Source organism: Aplidium turbinatum, chromosome 13 (genome assembly GCF_918807975.1).
Source record: "Aplidium turbinatum chromosome 13, kaAplTurb1.1, whole genome shotgun sequence".
NCBI lineage: Eukaryota > Metazoa > Chordata > Ascidiacea > Aplousobranchia > Polyclinidae > Aplidium > Aplidium turbinatum.
In genome coordinates this window covers 21,609,450-21,624,478 of record NC_137484.1, presented here as the reverse complement: position 1 = coordinate 21,624,478, position 15,029 = coordinate 21,609,450, and the positions used below count along the sequence as shown (strand labels likewise).

Genomic DNA, 15,029 nt, shown 5'->3' with positions numbered 1-15,029 from the left:
GGAATAAGAACCTCGCCAAATGTTTTCCACTGCTAAATTACGTTTAAACTTCAGAGCTGAAATGCCAAATCTTTGGCATGTACAAGGGCCAGAGGAAAAATCAGGCACATAGCCACGGGGGACAATCGTACCCTCCCCAAATTTTATCTTTTTCAACCCCAAAAAATACGCTTTAATAGGCTACAATTACAACGTCTCAATACCGTTGTAATTCATGTAAATGAAGATTGGCCCCCAACAGTTACTTTTGTCCTCTAAGATTTTCTTTCTAGCTACGTCACTGGGAAAAGTTCAGCAGCGCCTTCAGGTTCTGATCAAAACTTGACCTTGAAACAGCTCCATTCATGAAGAAAAATGTGTATTGCACGTTTTGTAAATGTGTACAGAAAGTGAAAGTGCGACACGACAAGTATGTGGAATTGAGTGGTGCGGTACGCATCTTAAAGTAGAGACAACAATCTCATTAGAAAGGCACTTATGATTTGTGGAAGGTTTAAACCCATAAAAATGAACTCTTCATGTACATTGTACAAGCGTAACATTGACAGTACCAAAATAATTATAATTATGAATAAAACAGATAAAATCAATTAATTCAATAAAACAGATGAAAAACAACTTCAAAGTCACTGAAGACACAATCACGGTATATGTATTATGTAAGAACATCTCTTTCGTGGTAAGTATGGCTTTGGAATGTGTTCAACACTCGGTGAAAGGGATAATATGCGAATGGGCTTAACACTCACAAGCAATAAAATATAAAACAATGAAAAGCGATACATAAGACTGCCCGTGAAAGGAACCGATCAGACGAAAGCGATTTTTGCTCTTCAATGCAAAATAATGTGTTAACGGAAGTTACGCTACGGTAGCTTATCAGAATTAGCTTAAAAGTAGTCAAAGTCTGGCAACCCTCGAAAACAGAACATGCAACTATGGCAGTGGTTCTCACACTTTTCCCTTACGACGCCTTTCGAAAAGTCTGTTGGACTTGCGACGCCCCCAGCGATAGGAGTTTCAGGAATTTTCATTTGTTTTTTTGTTAGCGTCTCCAGCCTTTTGTCTCGCGGCGAAGCGAATTACAATTGTGCCGTGTGATTGTTAGATTATAATCAATTGCTACAGTTTCGATAATGCAATAATGAGCTCGAATGCGCATCAGGGGATTTATATTTGTAAGCATTTTATTACTGCAACTGAATTTAGATACGAAACGGAGCATTATGCGACAGCCTTCGAAAACTGAAACGACGCACAGTGTGAGAACCTCTGAACTGTAGCAATGGGTTACATTGCATAGCTGTGGTGGGACACGGACCCCCAATACATTGCTGCAATGCTGCACATAAATACATAAAGATTTATCTTTTTGGTGCATTATCTGCAGCCAATATACAAGAAGTACTGCATAGCGAACATGAACGTTGAAAAAGTTATTATCATCCATCAACTGCAAATATGCATATGTCATCACATTCTATTGGCAATTTTATTTGGTTATTTTTCAAATCATGCGGTCTAGCCAACGGCTCAACTGCATCATGAGATAGGATAGAAAACAAAATGCTGACGCAGATATCACAGTTGTGTAGGGTTTAGGTGGGAGTAAAAAAGCCACGGTAAGTATTTAATAAAAGTTATCGAACACAAGGTTAATTATAACCATTTCGCTTCGGCCGTATTTACAGAATGCTTCTTATTTCACAGGGAAATTGCATTATCGGCACGAACGCCACCCAGCGTAGTAAAGTCCCTCGCGCAAGCAGAAACAATAATGACGTAACAATGATGACATAATTGAAACGCAATAAAATGGAGAACGTGTCGTGCGGTTGCTGCAAAGTCATTGACATCAGATGCATAATTAATAATTATGGAAGGTCATGTGTAAAACCATGGCAGATAATTCACTAATAGGCAATGTGGGGGCTGTTGACGTTTCGGTTTTCTTGCGAGCTCTACTGGTTGAAAATGTTTTCCAACGCTGCAGTTAGCTTTCCTACTGGGAATCGGGGGTAATTTCTGTTTGCAGGAAAAGAGCCAAAATAACTTGTTGCATCACATAAATGACAGAAATTTAGTTTAAAAATTTAAAACGGTTCAAGACGTACATTTGAAAAAGTTTACGACATCAAAAGTTAGATCAGTGATCCGGACAAAACCGCTTCAAACCTGATTGAACCGGTTTAAATCGCTTCCAGGTCATCTTCATCCTTCTCCCACTCGATACTGAAGTGTCCCGCTATAGCTTGGGTTATGTTCTCGATCTGCAACGAGCGGTCATTGAGGCCATATACCAAACGGCGCAAGTCGTGAACTTTCTCGTGGAGGACATCAATCTTCTCTTGCACCATCTCCATCTCGCTCTGCAACACAAGCGCTCATTGTGAGGTTTATTCAACGGAGACGAACGATACAATTGAAACACAACTAACGAGAGCTCGATCCTAGAACTTTCCGAACACCTGAAAAAGCTTCGAATTGCATTTACTTGTTGTCATGACGTAACAGCTCACTCGAGCCGGCATTTAACTGCCATTGTGATGTCTAATCAAAACAACTTGACCACCGGCGTTATTACGGCTCCTCGGAGACACCAAGTTGGTGATGTCTCAAAAACCGTGATTTTGTGGTGAGAAGGTCCCTCATTTCATCCAAATGGCAAAATCCTTCAAGTTTACATTGATTCTACGTGTTTTGGCGTAAAGACATAGTTTTCAAGCTCGAAATACCCCTAGCTGCTCTACAACTGCGAAGGTCTTTTCGCGACAGGGCTCATTTTTCAATTTTTTATTTTGTATCATAATTACGATGTCGCCACATTATTTCCCGACTTATCCTCACTATGAATGGTATGACCCGACCTGGAATCGAACCCAGACCTACCAGCAGCAAAGCTGAAGATAACCACTCGGCCACTGAGCTGGTTACAACATCAAATTAAAGTGAATAACAACATAAAAAATTAAGGCAAATTTAGCCAATACGATGAATGACAGGCAACGCAATGACAAAACAATTAACAGAAACTTAAATACAAATGTTGCTCAAAGCAACGTTGGCGGCATTGTAATGTGACTAAAGCACGAAACACCAACCTTCTCTGGATTAAGTGCTTCATTTATGGTATGATGGTTCAAGTGTTGCTCTGAAAATAACCAACGAATGAACTTATGTCGTTTGCGGTAAAGATTCGGTGAGAACGATCGGTACCGTTTGATGAAGCGGCGTCGTATAAACGAGGGGAGAGTGTGCTCGATGGCCAGTGCAAGTTTAATCTGAAAAATAAACGTTTTGATAGAAAATGCAGCCATAAAGTTTCATACAACAAAACAAACAATTAGCAAGTGAAAGGAAACAGTTGAAGCGTTTTGAAACAAATTGGACAACGGGCACTTAACTGTAAAAACAAAAGTTACTAACCAATTTCAATTTCTCAATCACATAACAAAATTTGCAATAATTTCCAAAAAGATGTATCTTTAATATTTATAGCGTCCACGTTTAAACTAAAGTAATTAACATATTGCGGTTACATATCAAATATATACAGGTACATATAACCATTAAACTTATGCATGCCCATTCGATTAAGTCCAAGAGAGTTTGAATTAAAAACGTGGCTACGTCTATGGCACCTTTCGCTCTCAGTGCTGCCAGACGAAAAATTTTGCCCTCATTTCAGAAAACTTTAAAGCCGTTGAAGACAAAAACTTGGGATTTGGGAAATATTGAAGTCTTAGGCAGAGAGCAAAACTAACCTGGGAATTTTTCCAAATTTGAAGGTTTTTCCAAATTTGGGGCAATAATTTTTATCTGGTAACACTGCCATGATAATCTAAGCTCTTTGATCGTACACCATGGCGAAAAGTGCTTTTGATACACCCACTTCCCTAAATTAAAGCAAGGGACAGTAGTACAATAAACGGCACCTGCATGGCAAGACTTTCGAGCACAGCGTTATTCTGAACTTCTTTGATGTCATCGACAGCGAGACCGATCTGAAAAGCAGATCGTTTGAAGATTTCATTCAATTATAAACGTAAAGTCTATCCGGCTAGCTCATCAGCCCTTCTGATTCACTTCTGCGTTATTAAGCTGGCGTGTTCTAAAACTTTTAGAGTTCTGCGGCATGAATCAGTGGTGCGATACTGATGAGCCCGACCTCATTGGCGAAACACCTGTCTATTGCCGTGAATTCTTGATATACTGGATTGCAGAAACACATCTAAAAATTCTGTGGGAAACATTTCAGAAAAGTATGGTTCTACACAAATCTTAAAGCAACAACTATTACATGAAGACTTTCATGGTAAGCAAAAAAAACTTCCTAGATTTGTACTTTCCAATTCGTTGATGTTACAGTGATCTGAAGGTTGATGTTAAACTCACCAGTAGGTTCATGATAATGATACTCATGATGATCATGAAGACCACGAAGAGAAGGTAGGTGATTGTTGAGTAGGGAAGCTGTAGTGTACAAGGGGTTGTTAGTGTGGGGTAAGAATACCATCAGCGCTCGGCACAATCAACGAAAAGAGACGATTGGAAACCTCCAACGAGAGGATATTTATCATCCGAGTGAGTCAGTCTTCTGCTGCTAACTCCGATGATTTCACATTTCTTTTACAAGATTTAAACCACTGACCAAGTGATCACAACGGATAGCATCAAGTTTCTCTTGCAGCATTGTTGTCTGTGAACTATTCAAAGTGGAGGAAGACATAAAAACGTTACAATTAGTCTCAAGTCTTATACAGTTAGGCAGCGTTATTATTAGCCGAATACAATAAAGACTAGTCGTTTGATTAAGCTCAACACTTCGCCAGCCTGCAAGCGCTCTCAAGCTCATACGCTGCCATGCATTCATCCATAGTGGTGTATAGGCGTAACTCCATTGTGTTTACGTCCATGGCATTGTTTAAGGAATGGCTAAAACAACGGATGAGTTCAAGCACACGCAATAATGGTTCTAAAGTTACTTGTAGCATCGATAAGTGGTTTCTAGCTTTTGTTTATTCAAGACCCCTTTCACAAAATTATCAGTTTAAATGTCCTTAATCCTCTTAGAGCGGTTCTGAATGAAAATTAAAAAAACATGTTCTTAAATATATGGTTTTAGACTTTAGTCATTTAATGCTTCGATTTCACTACGTTTTCTTAAAATGAATGCAATGACTGCTCCCAGGTCGGAAGGCTAGTGTCATGAATCAAAACAAAATTAAAATTCTTTTCCTACTGTAACGTAAAGTAGACAAATCCGCTTAATCGCCGCCTTCTTACCCGGCTCGTATATTCGCCCGGCGCCGTGAACTGTGAGTTAAATATATCGCCGTAGTCGAATTCCCCAATCATCATGACGAAGGTCTTCACTATGCTGTTCCACCATTGGGTGAATGCGAACTGCGTCATAAGAACGTCATTATCACGTGAACGTCAACAAACAAAGCAATGCAACTCGGTTGAATAGTCATTAAACATATTTCTTACAAATCGAAAGGCGCCGGTTCGACACCGCTCATGAGCATGCGGCTGTGTCTTCGGCAGGACACTTAAAGGCATGCCTGAAGGTGGACACGAAGATTGGCTTCCTTGCCTTCCCGTCTACTTAATCTAAATCTTCAACCACCGGGTGTAAGCCTGGATACGAAAAACAAAACAGTCTGTATGTTTGGATTGTTTCTCTGCTATTGTAGAGCATGTCTTTTGATCAACACAAATCTTGCTTTTTTAATTTTCTTCTTAATATATCATTGTACCTGGTTCTGCAGGAGGACATGGAAGCTGAACGCGAATCCCAAAAGGAAAAGAGCGAAAACGATGAAGAACGAAGAGAAGGTCTGGAACACGTCGGTGAACATGAGAACAAAGATTCCAAATCTAGGGAAGTTCTGGATGAAGAGAATGAGACCCATCCAGGAAAAAAAGAGAGCTGCAGACCCGCACTGCCACTGCCAGTCCTGAAAAAAAAATAAAACAACAAAAGTGGCTCATTCAATTCATTATAGTTTGGCCGTTATCAAGCCGAATCAATTACTGATGTCCAACCTTCGCAATACGAGGAACAAAGGACGGATAACCGCGTACTAACTCACTAAAGTTCTAGCTTGGCTTCAAGAATATTCTGCTATTGATGTAATGAAAACAAACGTGTAATTCTTAGAATTGTGATCGGCGAGGAAAGCGAGGATCAAAGCCGCCCCACCTTGGCGCTAGCGGAGTTAACCTAAACTCCTGCGTTCTATGCGGTGAAATAAACAGTTCATCAAAAAATCTTCCGCCATTGATCTCCTAATATTGATCTTAAACCGTAGATGATACTTGCACACAGTAAGAAATTTTCCGCTACTGATCTTCTGATTTAGCTGCTTATGACTAGTTCAACCCGATGTATTTTTGAGGATTAGTTGTTCTTTTAAGTTGTAATTAAATCTTTAAAAAACCAAAGTGTAAATTTTCGACACTTTCTGCGGTCTGAGATTCTTACACGTTTCGACTAGTACGCATAACAAATTTTCGAGAAGCAAAGACAAAAATTTTGACTTGAAAGTTTTTTCCTTCGAACCGTTTTAACTGCAGTGTGGCTTCAATAATAGAGTGTGGTACTTTGCAAGTCATTCAAGTACGTTACACGTTTTAACCACGCTAACTTACAATCACCTACCTCGCGTATTCCTGTCTGTATCGAATACTCCGTAACATCGATAACGGTGAGTATGGAGAGCCCGTACAGGGAGAGCTCTATGAAGTTGGTGAGGCTCTTGAAGTATGCAGAACGCTTCGACACAATTTGGTACAGCTAGAATGGAAGATAAAAAAGTTATTAGCAATAAAAATCACCATAGCGATAGATAATCATAATACTGAAGAGTTTGCAGTAGTTGTAGGCTATGTATTGTATACATTTGCTAAGTCTGTATACCATGCAGTCAGGTAACGCCATGTAAACCTCCATAATTATATTTCACACTTCACCTTGTTTGGTCACTTTAGTTTCTTTTAGTTTTTACCCGTTTCGGTTACTAAGCGCCGTGAATAAAATAAGGTTCGATCGGGCACAAATAGGAGTAGGGTAGCAAACCACCTTGCACTTGGCAGTCTTTCTTTCGAAAACCATGCCCATACAATCTTATTCGCAATGGGTCGAGGTGAATGGTGCTGATCAATATCCAGCTTAGATGAGATTTGAACCCGGTTTGAATGGCAAGAAGCCCAGTGCATATCTGGTAAGCTTCTTTCAAGGCTGGTACCTTAACCACTATTGGACTACGTGTCAGCAAAAAATAAAATAATAAATAAAGGAAATCTGGGAATTTGTTGATCCCTATCGAACAAAAATGGAAGACGTCATACTCGAGCTTTACCCTTGTTTGGGGGCATCAGCGATGTAAAGTAAAAAAAGTGTTCATTCACCTCTTTCAGCAGCCCCCACGAGGCCAAGGCTATGATGAAGTAGCGGCCGATGGGCTGCCAGCCAGCGTACGAGAGCTGACACCCAGTGCCCCAGATGTCCTTTGCGTCGGCGACCACTCTAACGCAATTTCCAATCACAGTGCGGTTGTGATCTAAATATAAGAATTATGTTAACTCAACAGAGGCAAGAAAGGTACCACAAATGCGCAAACTAAAGCCCGAGACTGGAACTTTAGTCAGCGCACGGTTTTATGTCTTCTGTTCTCGTGTTGCGAGGGTTTGACGTCAGCAAATTTGGATCTGACTTAATAGCGGCTTTCTATGTACTCCTATTTTGAACGTTAACCGCCACAAGGTTCCCCTCTCGGAGGTCGGTCCGCACATTATAGCACCACCACTTCTTTAAACCTTTGAAGGTTGGGGGGGGGGCTGTCAATTCAACTTTTTTGTATCAACAGTTGTATCTCTAAAACCACTGAAGCTACAACTACGAGATTTCTTGGACTTTTCCTAACTTTTATTCACCTCTATTGAGCTGAAATTTTGAGCGAATAAAGGCTATAAATTGAGAGATATAAGGCATTTCTCAGCACATTCTCTGAAATATTTCATATTCTATTGTTCAAAATTTTTCCACCAGCTGGATGAGAGTAATTTATTTGGCCCATGTCTCGTTAATCCTAACTGTTTCACAGCGTGAAGGAAATTGGCTGTATGTAAAATTATGTAAAAAAAATTTCAATCACAACATTGCAATGCATGTTCTTCATTACTCTACCAAAAATAATGTGTAAACTCACGCTACAATTACAGTCATAAGTCATCTCAACATTTCAACGTAAGCCTATATGAGCAGTTCTAAAATTCACATAGCTTTAATTTTTGGATATGCTCAGCGTGAATAATTTTACAAAGTGAATCCCAAATTTGAAACCGTGCCTTAAAAAATAACAGAGATATCACTCCTAAAGCATAAGAAGAATTGGCAGCCCCCTCCCCCCCCCCAAACTGAGCAAGACTCCAGGAGCCCAACCTTCTAAGGGTTAAACAGAAATTGTCGTAGGCTACTCTGAACATAGGCATGCGCATTGCAAAAGCTGAAGACGTCACCTCAACATTTCAATGTATATGAGCAGTTCTAAAATTCACATAGTTTTAATTTTCGGATATGCTCAGCGTGAATAATTTTACAACGTGAATACCAAATTTTAAAACCGTGCCTTAAAAAATAACAGAGATATCACACCTAAAGCATAAGAAGAATCGACAGCCCCCCCCCCCAAACTGAGCAAGACTCCAGAAGCCCAAACCTTCTAAGGGTTAACTGCTTGGTTTAATTTCTTCTCACATTGATTTTGGTGTTGGCTAAATATCTATCCTAACATTAGTTCTGTCGAGGCTTCGGCTTTATGAAATAAAGCTTTGGCGAAATTAAAAACTCATAAAACAAAATAAATCGTCAGTAACTCACCTAAAAGACTAAAAAAACGAAAGCGTTGTCACAAAATAAAGAATCTGTAACACAAACCTATAGCAAACGGCGGAGGTACGGTCAGCATGTAGGTATTAAGAAAGGCCAGAAAGAAGAGGTAGGTGATGAGGTTAGCGTAGTAGACCGCCCTTCCATATGAGCGCCACTTGTGGTTGAGCAGACTAATCACAAGCGGATGACGCATTAGACCGACTCGCTTCGACTTGACCTGCGAGAGAGAAATTTTCTGAAACCGAATGACTTCAAAGCTTAACTAATCAAAAAATAAAGAGTCAAAATGTAGATACTAAACTCATGTTCAGCAAACGTTTCGAAAACTATACTGACTTCATCTTCAGAATTATAAATGTTTAGTAGCTACATTTTGGACTCTTTATTTTTTGAATTGAATGAAGCTCCTTCTTCAAAGTTCATCTAATCAAAAAATAAAGAGCCAAAATAAAGATACTAAACTCATGTTCAGCAAACGTTTCGAAAACTATACTGACTTCATCTTCAGAATTAAAAATATTTAGTAGCTACATTTTGGGCTCTTTATTTTTTGATTTGAATTGAATAATCCTTCTTTAAAATTTAAAGCAGAAGAGGGAAAGCTGGGCCAGAGTAGTTTCCTGCTACAAGGATGCCACTGTTTGTAGACTATTCCTTAGCGTCGCATTCACTGGCCGGTAACAGAGATACATCCCATTTATAAGTGAAATGAAGTGAACTTGTCCAACTATTAGTTGAAGTCTTTTATAGATCCATACGGTGTAACTGTATACAATTACACAGTGTACGCCACAACGTGTGTAGAAATAGCATAACAGTAAAAATTTAACTATAAAAGTTACAGAATAATAAGTTTTAGGCTGATCTTAATCTACCTGTTTTTATTATTGAAAATATTTTCATTGTCACACGTTCAGCAAACACTTTCGATTAGAATAGTTTGTAAAATCAAACAGGGCAGGACCAAACGGCAAAGTTACGTCGGTGCCAAACATATGACGTAAACGAGCATTAGAATAACGTAAATATAACATTACCATCACAGTCAAAGGATGGTTTGCGATGAGCACGGTAGAATTTCTGGAGTAAGATTTAGAGGAGGATGATACATTCCCGTTGTAATCATATCCCTGGAGAGAATAGACAGCTATGACAATTAAAGGTGGTGCGAGTTTCACTCGCTTGTGGTTCAGAACGAAAGATACCTAGGTCCTTAGTTCGAAACCCTGCCAACGCAAGCGGCTGTGTATAGCAGATTATATTTACAGTAAAAACTGACACAGAAAACTTCTGCGCCACTTAAAGTGTCACGTCACAATGGATGACAATCATCAGGCACAAACTTATTTAATTAAAATAAGTTTTGCTGGTACAAAATAAGTTTTGTTTATATAAATATTTTATTTGAAAAAGTTTCAACAGAGAGTGCTCTTTGAACGAGTTTTGGTATATATACAATACATAACTACCATGTTGACTCAAAAGCGTGGTTAGTAGAATCGGATTCGAATTTAGGTCCAGGCATAGCGACTAGACTTCATTTAATAGATTCACTTTCGTTTAGCTGTATTTAATATGCTCACTTTGCCCAGCCAACAAAATAGAAAAAAACACCACACTTTCAAAATGTCAACACTGAAGCTGTCGCAAAGCGAGAACATGAAGTTATAGATCTGAAGTATAAAGTTATGAAGTTATACATTTGGTCGACAAGACATTTGGTCGACAAGACATTTGGTCGACAGGACATTTGGGTTAGAGTTAGGGTTAGGTTAGGGTTAGTTAACCCTAACCCTAAAATGAATCGTTCTGTCGACCAAACGTCCTGTCGACCAAATGTCTTGTCGACCAAATGTCTGTCGACCAAACGTCCTGTCGACCAAATGTCTGTCGACCAAACGTCCTGTCGACCAAACGTCCTGTCGACCAAATGTCGTGTCGACCAAATGTCTGTCGACCAAACGTCCTGTCGACCAAACGTCCTGTCGACCAAATGTCCTGTCGACCAAATGTCTGTCGACCAAACGTCCTGTCGACCAAATGTCCTGTCGACCAAATGACTGTCGACCAATTGACCGGGTACCTTTTGTGAAGCCTACTGTTCTAATAAAACAACGCTGCTTTGACATAACGATGCTACTGAAAATAATCGAGATTAAAATAGCTTTAACTGAGATTATAATAACTTTAAAGTTGTATTAGCACCATTTTTAACTTAAACGTCAAAAATAACCTCGCCTATGAACGAAATTTTCAAGGATTTCCGACTGAGAAAAAAAGGGATTTTTCAGGACAAAAAAGGAAACTGAAGAGAATTTATGAATTGTCAGAAGTGGAAGCACTGCAGAAAACACTCCTTCAAACGTAAATAAAATATTTGCACAGAAACACTTCAAATTTCCAAGAACACCAGACAAAACATGCATAGGGTGTGTTGCATACCCGAAAAGTCTCTAGTTGTGAGACTTGATACCGGTCTTTCGAAGCAAACTAGAGAAAATTGGAAAAGCAAGAATCGATATATTCATTTAACACCGTATATTTTATACGTTGGCAACCCTGACAACTTGGAGTGATCTCCAGGCTCTTGCCAGCGAATAAATGATGTATATTTCATGTTATTTCAATGTTCTATATTGTCATTCAGGCCCCGGTGGAATGAAAATGGAAAACGTCATACTCGAGTATCACCCTTGTTTGGGGTCAGCGATTGCTAAGCTATCAGCACGCAACAACTTGCTGAGATGCCTAGCTGGAACATCCTGGGGTGCTAGTACATCCACACTCCGTACAAGTGCTCTTGCTCTTGTTTACAGCACCTCCGAATATGCTTCCCCCACTTGGTGCTGCAGCGTACACACTTCCAAAATTGACACTGCCCTTAACACCACCATGAGAATAATCACCGATTGCCTGCTTCCAACTCCCACTGACTTTCTGCCGGTACTATCAGGCATCGCCCCAGGTAGACTTCGTAGGGAAAACCACGTACGTAGTCTGGTCCTACAAGCTATGTCAAGGGATGACCACCTCCTCAACCAGATTGTCCTAAACTCGCACTCCCAAAAGCCCAGCGCTTGAAATCTCGACGCCCATTCTCCCGACATGCTGCAGCTATCTGCAAATCGAACTTCCACATTTCCGAAATTTGGAACCGTGAATGGAGAGAAGTTGCGAAACCAGCCCAATTCACAGTCCTTACCAATACCAACACCTCACCTGGAGCAGAACTACCCCGGAAGGAATGAGTGAAGCTCAATCGCCTGCGGATTGGAGTGGGCCGTTTCAGCAACAACATGTTCCAGTGGGGCCTCGCCGATTCACCATCTTGTGCGTTAGACCTCCCCAATCCCTGGACTTTCTTCTGTTTTCATCTATATTGTGACTTTTCTGCATGGGTTTTCAATGCTAATTTCAAAAATATGCATAACAATTTTTTTCGATCAACGTCTGGGAAGTTATTCGACGTTGCTTAGCAACAACTTTTCATAAAAATTACAAAAATCCCCTTTAAAACCCCTTTACTTTTAACCTAGTCTGCTGATATCTAGATTATCTGAAAGCATTTCTTCTGCTGAAGAATTTAAAAAAAAAATATTAAAATTGGTCAATCGGTACCAGAGTTATGACCGTTTAAGTACCCAGATTACGCAGTCACGCATGACTGATTTTTGTTAATTTATTGCCAAATGATACTAGAAAAATGGTGAAAGTTGCTGTCAGGGGGTTTTTGGGGGTAAGAAGTTCAAAAAATATATTAAAAAGTGTCTCAGAGCAACAAAAAAAAAGTTATTAAAAAATTGAAACGAACAGTCATGCATGAATGATTTTGTCGCAGTCGCTTCATTCCTACAACGAGATGTATTCCTTAGGCACCACAAACGTTAAATGCCTGGAGTCATATACAGTATAACGTGGAACCGATCATCTCAATGTAGCTAACACTGGGTACACATTGCACCCCAACATTGGAAGCTCCCACTCTCGCATGTGAGGCAACGTCGACCAACGGGTGTGAGGACTAGCGACCCTCCCCAGCACTGGTGACCCCCGACGTTCCAAAAAAAGAAAAGAAAAAAAAAATGCACTTGATGACATGAGGACCTAACAACGCTCGATGAATACACAATCCATTGGCTGCTGCGCTTGGATGTAACAACGTGATCTGTGGCGGCCTCAAACGCAAGAAGAAGATCGATGATTCCAAACAAGGATGGAATTCGAGTATGACGTATTCCATTTTCGTTTGATCGGGGTCTTAATGACTTTACAGTACAAATTCCCACATCCCCTTAACACTTTTCTACATTCTTCGGATGCCAAAAGACAAACACCCAACATGTCCGACGTAAAATCATCATGAACATTAATGATCATCAAAAGCGCACAAAATTAGATACTGATGACCTATTTTTGCTGCACATGTATTACCACACACGAAGCGTGTAAGTATATTCTTAATGAATTTTAGCTTTAGAGAAAAAGTTCAAGATATAAGAGACCATTCGGTTAATAAATGAATAAATCATAAGCCAATGGCTTAACTCTACAAATTTGAATCCTTATGCAAAAACACGGATTCTTACGTAATAATCCAATAAGAAAGTAACCATGTTTTCTGCATACAAGGGTCATCAGTCATCACAAATAACAACAATCAACAACGTTAACTTACTGGACTCTTTGGCGATAAGTTGTCAGGTCCTGATGACACACTGGTATCCAACGCATCATCGCCACCATCCAGCCAGTAGGTGCACGAGAACTCGTCGTCCAAGAATTCATAATCGAAAGAAATCTATAAGCATAAGACGTCATGTCTATAGTGGGACTGAAAAAGCCTTTCCTGACAGTAAATCAGCCGTTTTTTACATTGGTTCAACGTCTGCATACATAATGTCTGATAAGAAAACCTTTGGTTGAAAACTATAACAAGAACTTATGGCCACGTCCACCGGATGCCGAACCATCGCATTCCTAAACAACTGCTCTACGGAGAACTGACTAACGGCAAACGTAATGTAGGTGGTCAAAGAAAACGCTTTAAGGACACTTTAAAAGATTCCATGAAAGAATTCGCCATCGACGTAGATTCGTGGGAAGACTTAGCCGCAGAACGACCAACTTGGCGCAGTCTTATTTATAAAGACGCAGAATCAGCTGAGAAACACCGTACGCTATCTGCTGTCAGAAAACGAGAACATCGCAAGGCCCGAGCCTCAAAAAACCCTGAACCTAATCAACCATCCTTCCAATGTCCATCCTGCAGCAGAAGTTTCACCGCACAGATAGGCCTCATCAGCCATCTCCGCACTCATGTAGCCTACACTGACCAAAGCCCACACTAAAAAAAAAAAGAAGCTTGATCTCAGTCTCATTGGCCATCTTCAGAAACGAAGGGCGAACATCATCATGACAAGAACCACTGTTTGTTATATAAAACTTATAAATTAACTTTATTATTACAGTAAACGTGTGAGACAGTATTAAACAAACACATTAACATTTTGTTTTGTGTGTAATACATTATGTTAAACCCGCTAAGATTACTTTTTTTGCTTGTCTGTGGTTCAAAATGCATTAAAGCTGCAAAACAAACGGCTGTAGGCACTTGCACTTATGCTGGGCGCCAACAGAGGTCCACAAACACACTCACCTCATAGGCGGGGTCGTCTTTATGTTTATCGTTGTTTCTCAAACACTTCCGGAACACGTCACTGGCCACTGAAGGCATCTTCCGGATCAGCTTCCGCATCGGAGTATCGGTGTATGTCCCTAAACATAGAGTTGGAATGTAACTCCTCCAGGACTGAGTGAAGTGATCGTATCAGATGCAAACAGTTGTCATGCGGGTGCTTGTCTGAGTCTTTCACAAGAGACAATGCATGTTTTTTTTTGACTTGCCCAGGCTTGTACCAGTGGTTGAAGAAATACATCGAATGGACGGAAAATCAGAAAACTAACACAAGGGAACACAATTTTTGTTGACTTCGATCTAACAATTGTTTTTGACTAACTTTTGGGCGCTGAATCCAAAAATGACATCAGTTTTTTTCTATCACGTCACGTTTTTGAGCTAGGCACCCACCACTTTGTCTCATAACCCACAAAAAGTACAACATTTAAGACA

The 15,029-nt window shown here is 40.0% G+C and overlaps 1 protein-coding gene across 1 annotated transcript in view; it reads right to left on the bottom strand.

The window, feature by feature from the left end:
• Positions 1-347: 347 nt before the first annotated feature.
• LOC145781921 (transient receptor potential cation channel subfamily A member 1 homolog) overlaps positions 348-15,029 on the bottom strand; it is a 40,383-nt gene continuing 25,701 nt past the window's right edge. The window contains exons 16-27 of the mRNA XM_082593617.1: positions 14,556-14,674; positions 13,575-13,697; positions 9,937-10,029; positions 8,945-9,116; positions 7,417-7,568; positions 6,668-6,802; positions 5,763-5,963; positions 5,287-5,406; positions 4,396-4,473; positions 3,936-4,004; positions 3,102-3,281; positions 348-2,369 (exon numbers count right to left, since the gene is read on the bottom strand). Of these exons, the coding sequence (XP_082449743.1) occupies positions 2,190-2,369; positions 3,102-3,281; positions 3,936-4,004; positions 4,396-4,473; positions 5,287-5,406; positions 5,763-5,963; positions 6,668-6,802; positions 7,417-7,568; positions 8,945-9,116; positions 9,937-10,029; positions 13,575-13,697; positions 14,556-14,674 (1,622 nt within the window). The 3' untranslated portion in view covers positions 348-2,189. The remainder of the gene's footprint in view (positions 2,370-3,101; positions 3,282-3,935; positions 4,005-4,395; positions 4,474-5,286; positions 5,407-5,762; positions 5,964-6,667; positions 6,803-7,416; positions 7,569-8,944; positions 9,117-9,936; positions 10,030-13,574; positions 13,698-14,555; positions 14,675-15,029) is intronic.